We start from the raw sequence: 15,000 nt of genomic DNA on the forward strand, positions 1-15,000 counted from the left end.
TATTTTCAAACACGAGGTCCTGGCTCTCTCAGTAAAATGGTCTGTGGAATGTTCTACAAATGAATATGATTCAAGGTTTAGTTAGGTTAGACCGTCCACAGACGAGCCTGCTGGCTCACACGCCACTCTTCTCGATTGTCCATTACTAAAACGACCAAATAAAATCATTCCAAATTTTGGTTCACGATAAGAGGGGGGAAAGTAGAAGAAGACGTCTTGAAGAACAGAAGATAAGTAAGTGAACGATAGTGAAGGGTACTCCAGAAAACAACAACGTGAAAATCTTTGACGACAACATGAGGCAGAAGCCCATGAACTCTGGTTTTGTGCCGGGGCTTTTTTTGGAGTTTGAAAATTTCCTTATTTGGATGTAACGTAGCTCGTGCATTTTCCCGCGCGTGCAGCTTCGATCTTTTTTTTTTTTGTCCATATATGGGCATAAAAATTGATGTCCTAAAATCCCCAGCTTTGCTCGAAGGAAAAGAGTTGCAAGTTACACGATTCAAGTTCATGTGCTGGAGTGGGGAGTCAGGGTGGCTTAGTGGTTATCTATCGGGCCTCCCACCCCTGCCAGCCGGGGTTCAATTCTGGCCTCGGCCAGCATGTGGGCTAAGTTTCAGTCGATCTCAACCTGACTCGAGGGTTTTCCTCCCTCATCAAAATCGACTCACAGCTAATTAACATCTAGCTGTGGTGCTGTGCTCCGACATCAAACATGGACTGTATAGCGGCAGCCAGAGGCGCCTTTGTATGCCTTCAGTCCGATGTCGTGAGCCGCGCCCTTCGCAATTCAGTCCTCGAATGCAAGTAAGGGTGATTAGCACTAGCAATATATATACATTTTCTGGTGAGCATGTAACAATGAACCATTCATTTTCTATTTTACTTTAAAACCGTTCGTACCCACCTAGTTCCAGGATAGTTCGTCTGTAGTGGTCAAGGTGGAGCAAACGAGACAGAATAATCGTGACTAAAATACTTGCGGTAGCGCTAAGTTTAACAAATTGATGTCAGTTTTGCATGCGTCTGTCCTGTTATTTATTGATCATGAATTTCGTCATAACATTGTCAAAGTAGCTGTGGATCCACGAGGCGATTAGCCGAGTGGATCCGCAGACGATAACATGCGCATGGATAACATGACGCAGACGATAACATGCAAATTATTGATGGCTTATTTCTCAGAGGAAGATGAATGCGAACCAAATCCATGTCAAAATGGCGGCAGATGTGTTGGGCACTATTTTGGCGGAGGCTTTGATTGTGAATGTCCATTAGGATTTCGAGGAACAACATGTCAGGGTAAGTTAGGACTTTGCGACCAGTTATGGATTGTTTTGCCAATAGACCATTTTCGAATTCTCACGGCTGGACTGGATTTAGCATGAAATGGAGGCTAATGCGGGCAAATCTTTTCAAATGCAAATTAATTTGCCCGCATTAGCCTCCATTTCATGCTAGATCCAGTTCAACCGTTAGAATACGAAACTGGCCTATTTCAGCGTGTTGCTGGCGGCAATTTGCATTGTGAAAGAATTCTGCTTTCTGTTCGATATGAATAACACTTTAATGAAGTAGTAATCCCAAAAATTGGACTATTGTTAGTGAAGTGTACGGTTAGAAAACGTGACCTAACTTCGTCTTCAAAGTGACTTGAATGGTTAGCAGATATGTGTTGTCCCTTAGGTAAACTGGGATGGAAGACTTAGTCAAGAAGCTTGCTCATGACTAATGCAAAGACGGTTTTTGAATGAAACGAAAAGAATTAAAGGCACAAGTTGACTCTTGACGGTTAATAAAGTTTGGTAGCTATATTTGCTTCCCTCAAACGCGTGAATGACAAAAGCCATTTGTAATTGCAAAATTCGTTGCGTCGGTTATTCAAAGTATTTTACGGGTACCTAATATACGTCCTCCTTCATGGCGACTGGTGACAAAGTTTGTGGCTTCATGATTCCTCTTGTGGTAAGCTGTGAATTAGCTGAACAATTGTGAACCTGGATCGCACAAGGTCTTTGTTATCGCGGTTAACCAGGAAAATGTGACGCTCTAATTTGTCTGTGTGATAAAGATTAAATGATTTCTACTTTCCCCCCTCCCCCATTCCAATGTTGGTTTAAAAACGGCCAAAAGGGTGGGGGGGGGGGGGGGGGGGGAGAACCTATATACTTTGTGAGTGCACGTCAAATGATGCTTAAGCTAGAATTTTTCCCAAGAGTTTTCTCCAAAATTGTAGATAGGGTCAAATACGGTCTGTCCCGGTATTATCGCCGTGGTCTACTAGTATCGGGTCGGCCTGATGCCAACTGATTTATCTTAACGACGAAAATAAAACATTGAAGAACACTTTGAATTTATTTATACTTGTTTTGCAGATAAAGATCCATGTAGACCTAACCCTTGTAGCAATCAGGGAATCTGTTCAGAGATTGGTGGAGGATTCGTGTGTAACTGCTCTTTGGGATTCAAGGGACCAACATGTCAGGGTAAGAAATACAACACAGTATGCAACTGAACTTTACATTGCACTCAAGTGGCAAGCGTGCGAGGAAAGAGGATTCTTTATGTCACACACGAATTTTCATTAAACGTTTGATGTGCTATAGACCGATCAACGACATTTTCAAACTAAACGTCCCGTTCACAGTGCGACTGTGCGGCCGCATATGCTTTCAGCATCAGAGGTTTCATCTGTACAAAATATATTAAAATGGCCTCTAGTGCAACTCTCTTTTGTTTTTGTTCAAATTAGACCCTGTCGCCTCGTTTAAGGTAAAGTATTACTTACAAGTTTTAGTTTAAGAAAGACGCAATATGGGATAACTAAACAAAACTGAGGAGTATTTAAATGGCTACCACCTGTTTTTTTCTTTTTTTTTTTCTTTTGCATGTTGTTCAATATTTGTAGTTGCATCCATTCAGAACGGAATTCCAAAGCACTTTAACAGAATTGTTAGTCTTACTAAGGAATCAAACGCTTCTGTTTACTATCTTTTTGTTTGCTTTCTCCTTTATCACATTTGTCTTCTCGCTTATTTTCGAAAGAGATTGACCAGTGTCGACCCAACCCCTGCCTCCATGGTGGATATTGCCGTGAAGTTGTCGGAGGGACTGGATTCGCTTGTCGATGCATCACGGGATACAAGGGAGCACGCTGTGATGGTGAGACCTTTTATTTCGTTTGCTAAGAAGCCAAGAAAATTTATCTCTCCGTTACCATCCTTTGGAATTTAGTTATTTACAGAAAGAGATACGCATATCAATCGAAGGTATGGAGCGTTTTCACTCACGTGACCAGCAGCCATATTGGATTACTGAAACAAAAGAAATTATTTGCATAAAAAGAGAGTTCAATTCCTGGATTATTAGTTTTGTACCCCATCATGGCCGCCGTGACGTCATTTAAAAACGTTCTATGGTAATAAACTTTCTTATTAAATTTTCAACCTTGGTTAATGCATTTCTCATGCTCTGATTGGTTCACTCAATCTCGGTTATCAGCTCATATACCTTAGTTTGACCTTATGCGATAAATGATTGCGCTAAGTGGTGCTAAAATAAAAGTTTTTCTCGCCGGAATGCGAAATGTCTCTCTGAATAAGCAAAAAAACGTTTTTATGCAAAGTTTGGATCAATTCCAACGTTTATAAGTACGCGAAAAGGTAAGAAATGTTTTTATGATGAGCCTGTCTGTCTGACCACAAGGTATTACACAACATCACATCAGTTCTCATCATGTTTTTTCCATGTCCCTCGTATTTTCTCGCCTTCTTCGCTCGTATTTCGTACTTCCAAACTTTTGGAGTTTAAGAAATTTAATAAAACAATTATTCCATTCGCGCTTGTTGGATATGAGACTGGTTATATCCAACTCGACTCTACGCTCCTCATTGGCTATTTGCCATCTCATATCCAACGCGCGCTCACGGAATAATTGTTAATTCTATGTACTTTAGTTCTTATAAAATTATTACCCTTAAGTCAATTTCTTAAAGAAAACTTCCGTTATATTTTTCCCTTAACATGGTACAAAATTACAATGACATAATTCGAATAGAGCGGTTTTCAATTTAGTGTCGAAAGTAATTAGCGAATTGCTTTGGTTTATGACTACCTCACTCAGTGATTGGTTCAAAGTTCTCGCGCCACTTTTTCAGCCAATCAGAAGTGAAACCAAAACCAATCGTGGCTCGCGCGTGTACATTTTCCCGCGCTTTGTGTCGGCTACGTATAATTACTCCGTCCTTTTTGGATTGGCCAAAGTAATTACATTGGTTTTGGTTTTACGACACTAGATTGAAACTCGCTCTAACCCTGCTCATTTACTGGTATGAAAAGTTTTTTTTTTTTAGAAAGATTAATGTTTTCCTTCCAGGCTCTTTACAAAAACACCTTTGAGGTGTTGTTGTTGTTGTTGCACTGCGAAGAGAGGAAAATGTGATTTTTCAGCATTTGCTCTTTGTGGGGTTGCATCCAATAAATCAGTTTATTGTTGACAAATTAAATTAAATTAAATTAAATTTTGGGCCTCCACATGGAGAAAAAGGTTTTTTCGGAAACGACCATATTGTTTAGTTCTCCAGATCAATAGTCTTCAAGTAAACTGCTGACATAAGTATTTTGGTTGCAAACAGCAAGAGACAGATGCCACCCCAATCCCTGCTTGCATGATGGGATGTGTATGGAGGTCAATGATGACCTGGGATACCTGTGCAACTGCACAGTAGGATACCGTGGCTCGCATTGTGAAAGTGAGTACTGACTGATATCGAGAGAGAGACACAAATGTTTATATGTCTGACCTCAACCCAGTTTGCTTGCTCAGCTTTTATCAATTAATTTCTGAATATTTTGATTACTGCATAGTTTAGGGCATGCCCAGCTGTTAAGCATTTTCGTAATTTGACATCACAGACTGAATTGTCGGGAAAAGAACGATTTTTTTAAATTGCCATTTTCTTTTACAAGTCTGTCAAGACCAGAAAAAAGAAAAGTATGGCAAAGTTGAAGGACAGTGCCTACTATTGTTATTGCGCATACGTTCTGCGCATCTCGAGAGGCTCGGGTTTCCTATCGGTGATGCTTACTAATACAGGGATATTTTGCGCGGCTTAAAACTATCCGGACCGGAGAAAGTAGATCTTAGTAAGTACTCTTGGTATCCAAAAAGAAAATGGGCGGGGGGGGGGGAGTAACCATGCATTTTTGAGAGATGATTAAGCTTTAATTTGAGAAAGAACGCCATACATGGCTTCCTTAAATCCTTTTTGGAGCTCAGTCAACTTTTGAAACTTTTGCGAGACGTACCCCAGGAATCTCACATGGTCGTGAGTCGAAGTGACTGGGTGAAATTCTCCAGATGGTTTGCCGTAGGCCGATGTTTTATTTTCTTTTACTGCCGCTGATCATGTTTGCAGCGACAGCTGGCGGACTGTGGAAAACAAAAACCGGGAAAGGAGATAGAAATCTGCCAATCACCACAGGGTGTGACTCATTAGGGAGTTTAAGAAACGACGACGGCTACAGCAACGACAACGCCATAAAGTTGGCTACAGGATGGATATCGATGGCATTTTGAATCTTAAAATGGATTTTCTCTTCTTCGCGATAGTAGGGAGTTTAAGAAACGACGACGGCTACAGCAACGACAACGCCATAAAGCAGTAATATTTTTGGTTAAAAGAATCAAAATGATTGTGCTGCACGTGCGGCACTCATTTTTGAACATTTCTCTTCCGTTCTCGTCAAAACTACAACGTAAAATGACCAAATTTAAGGTTTTGACGACAACGTGGACAAACTACGCTGAATCTTTCAGTCTCGCTCTTTACTTCAAATCCGTCCGTATCTATCCAGTTTTAGGACACCTAGCTCATATTGAATAATATAAACAAGACGGAATAATCATGAATTACTTAGAACAGCTCAAACTTAAATGTTGAAGTGACGTTTTCGTCGCCGTATCGGTAGTGGTTTCTTCAACTCTCTATTAAACTGTTGTGCTACGCGGCAATTGGCAATTGAAAAACGAAACAGTTCATTGGATTTGAGTCAGATAAAGGCGCAATGACAAAGAATGGTCGTTGCCCTAATTCTTTGATCGTGCTTCTTTCTTTACAGATATCGATCCTTGTCGCCCAAATCCTTGTCTCAATTCTGGCGCTTGTCTTCACAGCGATGACGGCTTCGTTTGTAACTGCTCGGTTGGCTTTAAAGGCAAAAACTGTCAAGGTGTGTTCGCATCGCATTTTAACTCGAGGCAAGGCTAAACGCCACTTTTTAGAGGGCGTAGATTGTGTTGAAGCTTCTATCAGTTCCTATAAAGCAAAATACGGAATCAATTGCAACATTTGTAGCAGTGATCCCGAAGGAATTGTGCTTAGCCACATTGATATCAGTCAGTTGTAAGGGCGTTTTACATGCAACTGTCCTTGTACCCAGTGGCCTACATTATTCCGGTCAGCAACGGAAGTAGCGACACGTGGCTGGCACAAGACAGGATGAGGCGAGAAAACACATCCACAAACCCAATTATAGTTTTTTCAATCCATTTTAAGCCTCGCGCCATGCTGTGAAAGTTATTTTGGTATCGTGCGCATGGTCGCGCAGCCAATGATCTGCCAATTATAACTAACCAATCAGGTTAACCACGGGCTAAATCATCGATTAAAAAAAAGGTATCATCGGAAGAGTAAAGTAAAGTAAAGTGAAGTAAAGTAACCATTTTTAACGTCGATAACTCGTCACAGTAATTTAACTGACAAACCTGAGGTCGACGGTGCGCTCATTTTTATTAGGTAGTTTTCACGTTTCGTCATGACCGCCATGTTGGTGGACGAAAGCAGCAGATCTCTCATAAACTCCTTTTGTTCGTCCAGCATAATTTCCTCGTGCACCTTTGGTGTTGTTGTCTTTGAAGCTTTTTTTTGCAAACCATCTCTAATCGCAATACCCTTTCAGAGACATGCTTATCTTGTCTATTTAGTAATTGTTCATCGGCTTACATATCCTTCTTTCCATTTTGAACAGTTGCTAATTTTCAATATTCAGTTTTCACTCTAACGAACGAACTGATTTTACAGAGCGTGACCTGTGTAAACCAAATCCTTGCCAGTTCGGGAACAAATGTCACCAGACGGGAATGGAGAGTTATCAATGCGTCAAGAACCTCTGTAATCCAAGTCCCTGCATGCACAACGGTCGCTGTATTGAAATCAACGATGAAGACTACACGTGCGCGTGTACTCCTGGATATTTCGGCAAAACTTGTGACGGTAAGTGTTAAGAATGAATATTTTAAAAAAAACGTGTTAGAGCTTCCCAAACAATTAAGGGCTCTTAAACAGAAAGGGGTGTCGGGTTTTCACAAGCCTGATCTTGATGTAAGGCCCTGCCCGCCACGTATCCGGGTATTTTTTAAAAGGATAGTTTCACGTCTCTCTTCGCATGGGCAAACTCTCACGTCAGCCCCTTTCTTTTATTACTTTTTTTATTTATAAGCTTCGCCAAAAGGCAGGGTAGCCTCAACAGAGCGTGAGCGCCAAATCAGAGGCCTCAAAGAAATAATAAGTACTGAAAAATTACAAAAGTACAAAAAATAACAAAACAAATTACATAAACATTGATTACAAGCGTGACACTAAAAGCAAAGACCGGTGCCAAGTGAAGACATTGGCTGACATCGGTGGCATTTGACACAGATGGATTTGAAGGTCTGGGGCCGATCAGTGTCAAAGTATAAACCAGTTAGATGCTTATAATAGTCATATAGCTCTCTCTTAAAATGAGGGAGCGACAGATTTATACTTCTTAGATGGGCAGAAAGAATGTTCCAAATTCTAGGAGCACGAGACTCATTGTTCATTCATGAGACTCATTGTTATTGAAAGAATTGAAAGCACTGATGCAGGAATCGGAAACACTGCCATAGAAGTGGAATTACTCATCAGAATTACTTTTGCAATAATTTCCTTTGTGTTATGAACCTACTGCATGCGAATAAATAACTCGTGCGTAGAATAAAATGTTCGACCCGTGCAAAAAAATCCAATTGTCAAGACTAAATGTGATATTTTCTGTGTAAACCCGCAGAATCTTCCACCAAATTTGTGTCTCAGTAATTCAGTGTATTTTCTTTTCTACTTTCTTTGATTAATGAACATCATCTAGTTTAGTAAGAACCGCAAAATTTACAACTGATAGCGCCAAAGCTTGCTGGACATGCGCAAAACCGTGAAACTGCCCCTTTAATCGGCAACTTTGCGAATTCAAATTTTTTACGTTCACACGTAACGTATTCAAATTAAATTTGCCCGTCCACATATATCTGGATTCGTTCTAGTGTCCAGGACTCCTCTGTGACTATTGTCAACAGAGCATGCACTGTCAGGCGTGCGAGTTATAGACAAGAGAACCAATAATGTTTCGTTCAGCGGCCATGTTAAATATTGACGCGGTAAAGACTGGATCTGAGTTTGTAACGTCGTCGGATTTGAGAATATCCGGATTGGACCGGTCACACGATTCCAAATTCTTTGTATATTCAAAACCTTTCCCTCTGGAGAGCGGATTCAAAACGTTGAGGATTTGCCGGATACGTGTGGACGGAAGGCGAATCCGCATAGAAAAAAGATCCGGATAAGGCCGAAGAGACAGGTGCGAGATTGACGGAAGATTTGTGAGGTTCGTATTGTGAAACTACGGATGTGAGTTGATTCTTTCATGGAAAAACTATCATAGTGAGTGGAGCAACTCAATAAATTGTGAAAAAAGCCCGAAAAATTCAAGCTTTCACTTTAACGGTACCATTCCGACGGAAAGATCTTCGCGGAATGACGTTGAATCTGGTACACTGAAACTTGTGATGTGAAAAATCTTCCGGAAAAAGTGTTCTCTTAACTCACTTCGGTGTTCTATACTAACGCTTGCCCTATTGCCCGGGGCAAGCGAAATATATCCGTGGGCAAGTAAAACAACTCTAAGACTTGCCCGATAGGGCAATCAGAATTTTTGGCCGACCAATATTTTGCGGAACGATTTGATTTGCAACGAAGAATGTGACTAGTAATATGACGTAGTCGCCGCAAACACGATAAAAAAAATAACAATGTTGCATCGTTTTGCTGTCATTTATTGTCTGTTAAAAATATATTGCTACAAACCTCAAAACAGATTGGAAGAAGGAATATGTTCGCAGCCGCGATCTTCAAGTCCGCGCGAAAAAAAAGTTTGTTACAATGGAACCCAGTTTCCGCACGGCCAAATACGCTACGATACTTTGATATGGAACAAGCGCACAAGAAAATTCTACCTTTTGTCAGGCAATTTCAACCAAACTTGAAAGGCTTAAAGGCCATAATATTGGATAAACGGCATTTAATTCAAAACCAGCCTAATCTCAGAGAGGTATGGTAAAGGAATCTCCCTTGATGTCATATAGAAAAGAAACATCGCTTAAAAATGTATGCTAAATCAAACCAAAACTGTGAAGGCTACCAGAACACCATGGACACAGCAGGAGTCGCGTTGGTCTGTCAAACCCATTTTACACACATTTTTACAAGCCTTCTTTGAGTTTTAATGGGCCACAGGTATTTGGAAGGCGGGCAACCAAAAAAACAAAACTGGTTGCCCAAAGGGCAAATTACTAAAGAAAGTAAGTGTCAAACACTGCACTTTTTATGCTTATTCACTCACACGCTTTCTTTTCACTTGTAAAGAAATGGACCTGTGTCATCCCAATCCTTGCATGAACAGTGGAAACTGCTCCAGGACGAAATTTGGAGGATATAAATGCAGCTGCATCCCGGGATATCATGGAACCAACTGCTTAGGTAAACATTAGCATTAAAGTGATCATTACCTCAAAAAGCTCTCCCGCTGTGATATCTCTTGAGCACCAAGACTAACTTCGAAACCGAGACTAACAGCAACTCGGAAATGGCCCATTAACGTCATTAGAGCGGTTGTCAATTGAGTGTCGAAAGTAATTAGCGAATTGCTTTGGTTTTGCATTACTTCAATCAGTGATTGCTTCAAAGTCCTCGCTCCATTTTTTCAACAAATCAGAAGTGAAACCAAGACCAATCGTGGCTTGCGCGTGCACATTTTCCCGCGCTTTGTGTCGGCTAAGTGTAATTACTTCGAGTTTTGATTGGTTTTCAGGATTGTCTCCGTCCTTTTTGATTGGCCATAGTAATTACTTAGGTACTAGAAGTCTACCTTAAGAACGTGGGCGCCATTTGAAAAATAAAAACAATATGTTTCGTACTCGCCTCGATAGAACTGAATACTTTTGGCAAAATTAAGTCAAGGACCCACCCTACGTCGGTCAACACTCATGGCCATCCCTCAAAATGACATTGGACATTTCGTAACAATTACCCGACGTAATATCCTGTCTCAATATGACAAGCATACCGCTGTACAAAGAATGAAAAGACGCAGAATTAGAGCTTTAGTTCAACAAGAATAGCGTTTCTAAGCTAATCCGCGCTGATCAACAGTATTTCGGTCTAAAAACCACTTTGAAGACGATTAGCTTTCACTTGTTTTCCTGGGTACCACCGTGTCAATACTCCAGAAAATTCGAATTTCCGGGAGCTTGTCTCGATAGCCTTCTGGATATCGGAAACTCCAATGAGAAGCGATCGGTCCGAGTTCAGCTCATTGCCTCGCCCATTCTGAATCTTCTCTGCATGATTAAAATGTTTGTTTCTTTGAAGAAGATTTGAAGTCTGAAGTAGATTGTACGTCGTGTAAGTTGAATAAAAAGGGAAATGTCAGTTTGAGGGATGGCCAATAGTGTTGAACCACCCCCCCCCCCCCTCCCCGTGCACATTTCATTTGTATTTATGGGCACGTGACCAGCCGCAACCAGGGTACTTTCTCGAGGAAGGAAGAGGCAGGACCCTGGGAAAGAGGTTGTATAAGACGTTTTCAACCAACCTCTAGAGACACCAATAACAACATAGAAATGTACGTCTTCTGGTGGACGAACAAAAGAGGCTAATGAGAGGTCTTTTGTTTTCGTCCACCAACATGGCGGTGATGACGTCACGTGATTTCACCATCCCGTGATGCAATACGTTTTTGGGAGGGTTTTTACATAAAAACAATCCAAGGTATTTACTCTTGAGACTATATTATGTATTATTTTCACCATCCCATTATGCAATACGCTTTTGGGGGGCTTTTTACGAAAACACAATACAAGTTATTTACTCTTTGAACTGTATCATGCTTCAGTGAACTGGATATCCATTGTTTTAATGCAAATAACCCCCCAAAATGTACTGTATTATGGGATTGGTGAAAAAAGCGAATTAGACATCCCTCATAGCGAGTTGACGTCACTTGATGCCATGCATCGCTGTTTTCAACTTGAACTCACTCTTCGATCAAATTGAATAGCTTTGTCTTATACGTACCATTGATGATGTGTAGCTTCAAGGAAGAGTATCAAAAATAGGTTAGCGCACCTAACCGGGAACTTTAACTTCATTCTCATTTGAAGCTTGCTTTTAAATCAGTCTTAGAATTCATTTGTCTTTTCCCAAACAAGAAAAAGAATCTCCCATGGTGTGCTTACCAATCTGGTAACTGATGGTGCTCTTAATCGTTGGTATTTTATGCGGTGTATTGTTCGTTGTTGTTGCAGTATTGTCGTCAAACTAATTGTTCTCCGGATCCCTCAACTTGCACACGTAAATAATTTCGATTCTCTTTCTTTCCATGACCAGAATTTCAGGATTCTGCGGACGCGGACAGTCGACACAAAGTTCCCTTGTTTCATAGCAGAACCTTTTCAAATAACCTGAAAGCTGCCCGTCCTTTAAGTTCCATAGAAGTTCATGACAAATTGCATCGAGGTAAGAGAGAGTCATTCTCGCAGGAAGAAAATTAAGTTGCGAAAACGTGGCCTTCAGAAGCAAGTTTGCCTCTATTTACTTCGCTTCGTTCACGTAACTTTACTCTTCAGTTTTCAACAGCAATCTAACGTAATACTGGTAAAAACCACAGAGTTGACACAGGCGTTAAAAAGTAAAAAAATGAAGGGCGTTTCGGTTACTATCTTCTTCAGCTAAAACGTAGATGTAATGGCGTCCTATTGTACAATAATACAATACATACTTGATTGACCGCTCCCCATGAGGGCTTTTCAGGGCCAATGAAACACAATCAACGAAAAAACAGAACACAACAACTACAACTGTTAAGAATTCCAACTGGCCGGAGGCATACCAGTTGGCTATTAGTACAAGTGCAGCAAACTATAGGAAGTTGAACCAGGGAAGAGCAGGAACAAATTCAACGAGTGGTCAGAGCGGGTCTTGAACCCGGGATCTCCGGATTTCAAGGCAAGCGCCCTAACCACTGGGCCACACTGCCTCCTGAATCAACGTAAAAGTAAAATGAATAAATTAAAATATGTAGAATGAATAAAAATATGTAAAATGAATAAATTAAAATATGTAGAATGAATGTGTCAATGAAAGTTTTAGCAGTGAAAAGCTATGAAATTATTGCGGGAACTGCAACAATAGCGCGCCAAGATTCTTAAAATTCTTAAGATTCTTATAAACATTTGGGAACGGTACATGTTCGTTAATTGATTTTAATTGATTTTATTCATTTTTGCTTTTGCATTTATACCACACTAGGACGCCGTTAAATTTACATTTTTAGCTGAAGAAGGTTACAGTAGTAACCGAAACGTCCTAATTTTTTTTTTCTTTTCAAAGCCAGTGTCAACTCTTCTTAAGTGGTTTTTAACAATACCTGGCTACACAACGCCAGAAAACTATAACGTTATTGGCTGTGCGTGCATCACGCACTTTTTGTTAATTTATTTGGCGTACTTCCCAAAACAACAACGTGAAAAAACCCAAAGTTACGGTTTCGATGACAACATGAGCATGCCATGGTGAATCGTACATCGTCTATCTTTACTTCAAAACGGCTCTCAACAGCCTAGTTATAGGATACTTCGCCCATATTGTGGAAGGTGAACAAACTTGAAAAACGTAACATATAAAAATGGTTATCAAGTTGTTGTTGATAAAGGTGATAATTACCTCGTTGAAAATAGTAAGATCAACGAACACAATGGTCTAGACGAAGGACGGTGAGGTCTTAGATCTCAAAATTGACGTGGACGATCGATGACAACACGAACTTTACTATAAATGTGATTTTGAGTTAGTGTGATGATCGTATGTCTTCCAGTGAGTGATGTAGCAGCTCTCGTATATGTAACGTATAATGTGATTGTCTCGCTTCACTAGCCCGAAACAAAACACTAAACAATTAAAACAATGACTTAGACTTAAAAACATTAGAAGCTGCTTACCAAACAATAGCAGGTTACAAGAGCTGCTACACTATTGATTCCAGCCAGTTTCCAGGCAGAAATGTAAGCTATGTTGGCCATTTGACTGGGGACTGGGTAGAATATGGACAATGACACTAGCAATCAAACTGTAAATTATCAACGTGTGTTTGTGTTGTCTCCAAAACCTCAAGTTGGCCGCTGCTCACCGCTGTTTTGAAGAAGACAGCAAAACATAGTACCGAAGAGTGAAATGCACGAGCAAAGCATCTGTTTTTTGCTCATTTTTTTTTTCGCGTTTTTGGACGACTGAGACTACAATATTTACAATGACGATAACGGTGATGATAATTACAAGAATGAAGACACGAAGCCAGAGCCGAAAGACTATGACGGTGTCGATGACGAAGACGAACGAAGAGGTCCAAGGTGATGTCGGAAACCAATAGGAAGACGAAACCGAAGACGAAGACAAAAAGCGGTGACGATGACGACGAATACTCACGACGACGAGGACCCAAGTCTCATCGTTGCATTTATTCCCTTTCAGAAGTTTGTGTGATGAATCCATGTCAAAATGGCGGTGTTTGCTCCAAAAGAGGACGTTCCTTTGTCTGTCGTTGCAGCAAAGGCTTTAAGGGAAGACATTGCGAGATCAGTGAGTGCTTTGTTTTGACAAAACAACTTCTCCAGAATAGGCGTACCGAACGGTGTTGCGCTCTCACAAACACTGCGGTGTGTGTTTCTAGAAAAACCAGCAAGTTGAAATATGATAACCCTTTGATTACCATGATCTCTAAGTTCATTCTCCTAACTACTTGGAAAGATTTCTTCGTTGGCTGCTCATGAGAATTTGGTGTTATACATGTATCAGGATCATACCCTAAAGCTGATAATAATCTTCATTCTCAATACTTGTCTACCTGACAGTGTATTGAAATTGCGAGGGGAATTTACATTCTGACCAGTCCTAGGAGTCAAAGAGTAAAAACTAAACGCAAGGCTCGATGCATTCCAAACTGCCTGGCAAAGTCTTGTGGGACAACATGCGTTGATTACAAATCTAATTCGTTTCCTTTTTGAAGATCAGGGCGTCTTCTAAATTAAAGTTGGGGATTGAACTCCTCTACCAGGTTTGACAGTCCTGCAGGATCACATTGGAGAAGATTAATGTAAAAATCATAAGCATCTCAATCTTACCTGTTAAAAGTCATTGAAATTTAAATGATTACGACTAATTATAGCCAAGCTCTCTGTGTCCCTCATTTCGTTTGCTGATTGTGGCGTAACAGCGTGTGATTGCATTCATTTTTTGTTGCTTTGAGTAAGTTTATCAGGATTTCTTTTAAATTGAAGTTGTAGGCACCAGCAAAAAATGATATGGAACTCTTGCAGTAGGTTTTAAAATCAATTCTAGGGGGCTATCTTTCTTGCTAAAAGTAATCTGCATGCAATTCATTGGGGTGATTATCCCAAAAATGTTCTTAATATTGTTATTAATTTCTTCTCTTCGCTTGAACATGCGCATCACACTTTCTCGCAGACAATCCCTGCATTCCAAATCCATGCCATAACGGTGGCACGTGTCTCTTAAGCGAAGAAGGCAACTTTGCCTGCCGCTGTTCCTCAGCATTTTCAGGTGCAACATGTGAAGGCAAGTCGCATGCAGA

The 15,000-nt window shown here is 40.5% G+C and overlaps 1 protein-coding gene across 1 annotated transcript in view; it reads left to right on the forward strand.

Annotated features, from left to right (window-relative positions):
- LOC138031340 (neurogenic locus notch homolog protein 1-like) overlaps positions 1–15,000 on the forward strand; it is a 94,697-nt gene that overhangs the window by 26,998 nt on the left and 52,699 nt on the right. Inside the window, exons 14-22 of the mRNA XM_068879047.1 lie at positions 1,186–1,302; positions 2,376–2,486; positions 3,046–3,162; positions 4,635–4,751; positions 6,121–6,231; positions 7,083–7,274; positions 9,720–9,833; positions 11,742–11,870; positions 13,881–13,988. Coding sequence (XP_068735148.1) covers positions 1,186–1,302; positions 2,376–2,486; positions 3,046–3,162; positions 4,635–4,751; positions 6,121–6,231; positions 7,083–7,274; positions 9,720–9,833; positions 11,742–11,870; positions 13,881–13,988 — 1,116 coding nt within the window. The remainder of the gene's footprint in view (positions 1–1,185; positions 1,303–2,375; positions 2,487–3,045; positions 3,163–4,634; positions 4,752–6,120; positions 6,232–7,082; positions 7,275–9,719; positions 9,834–11,741; positions 11,871–13,880; positions 13,989–15,000) is intronic.

This window comes from Montipora capricornis, chromosome 14 (assembly GCF_036669925.1).
Source record: "Montipora capricornis isolate CH-2021 chromosome 14, ASM3666992v2, whole genome shotgun sequence".
NCBI classification, from domain to species: Eukaryota; Metazoa; Cnidaria; class Anthozoa; order Scleractinia; family Acroporidae; genus Montipora; species Montipora capricornis.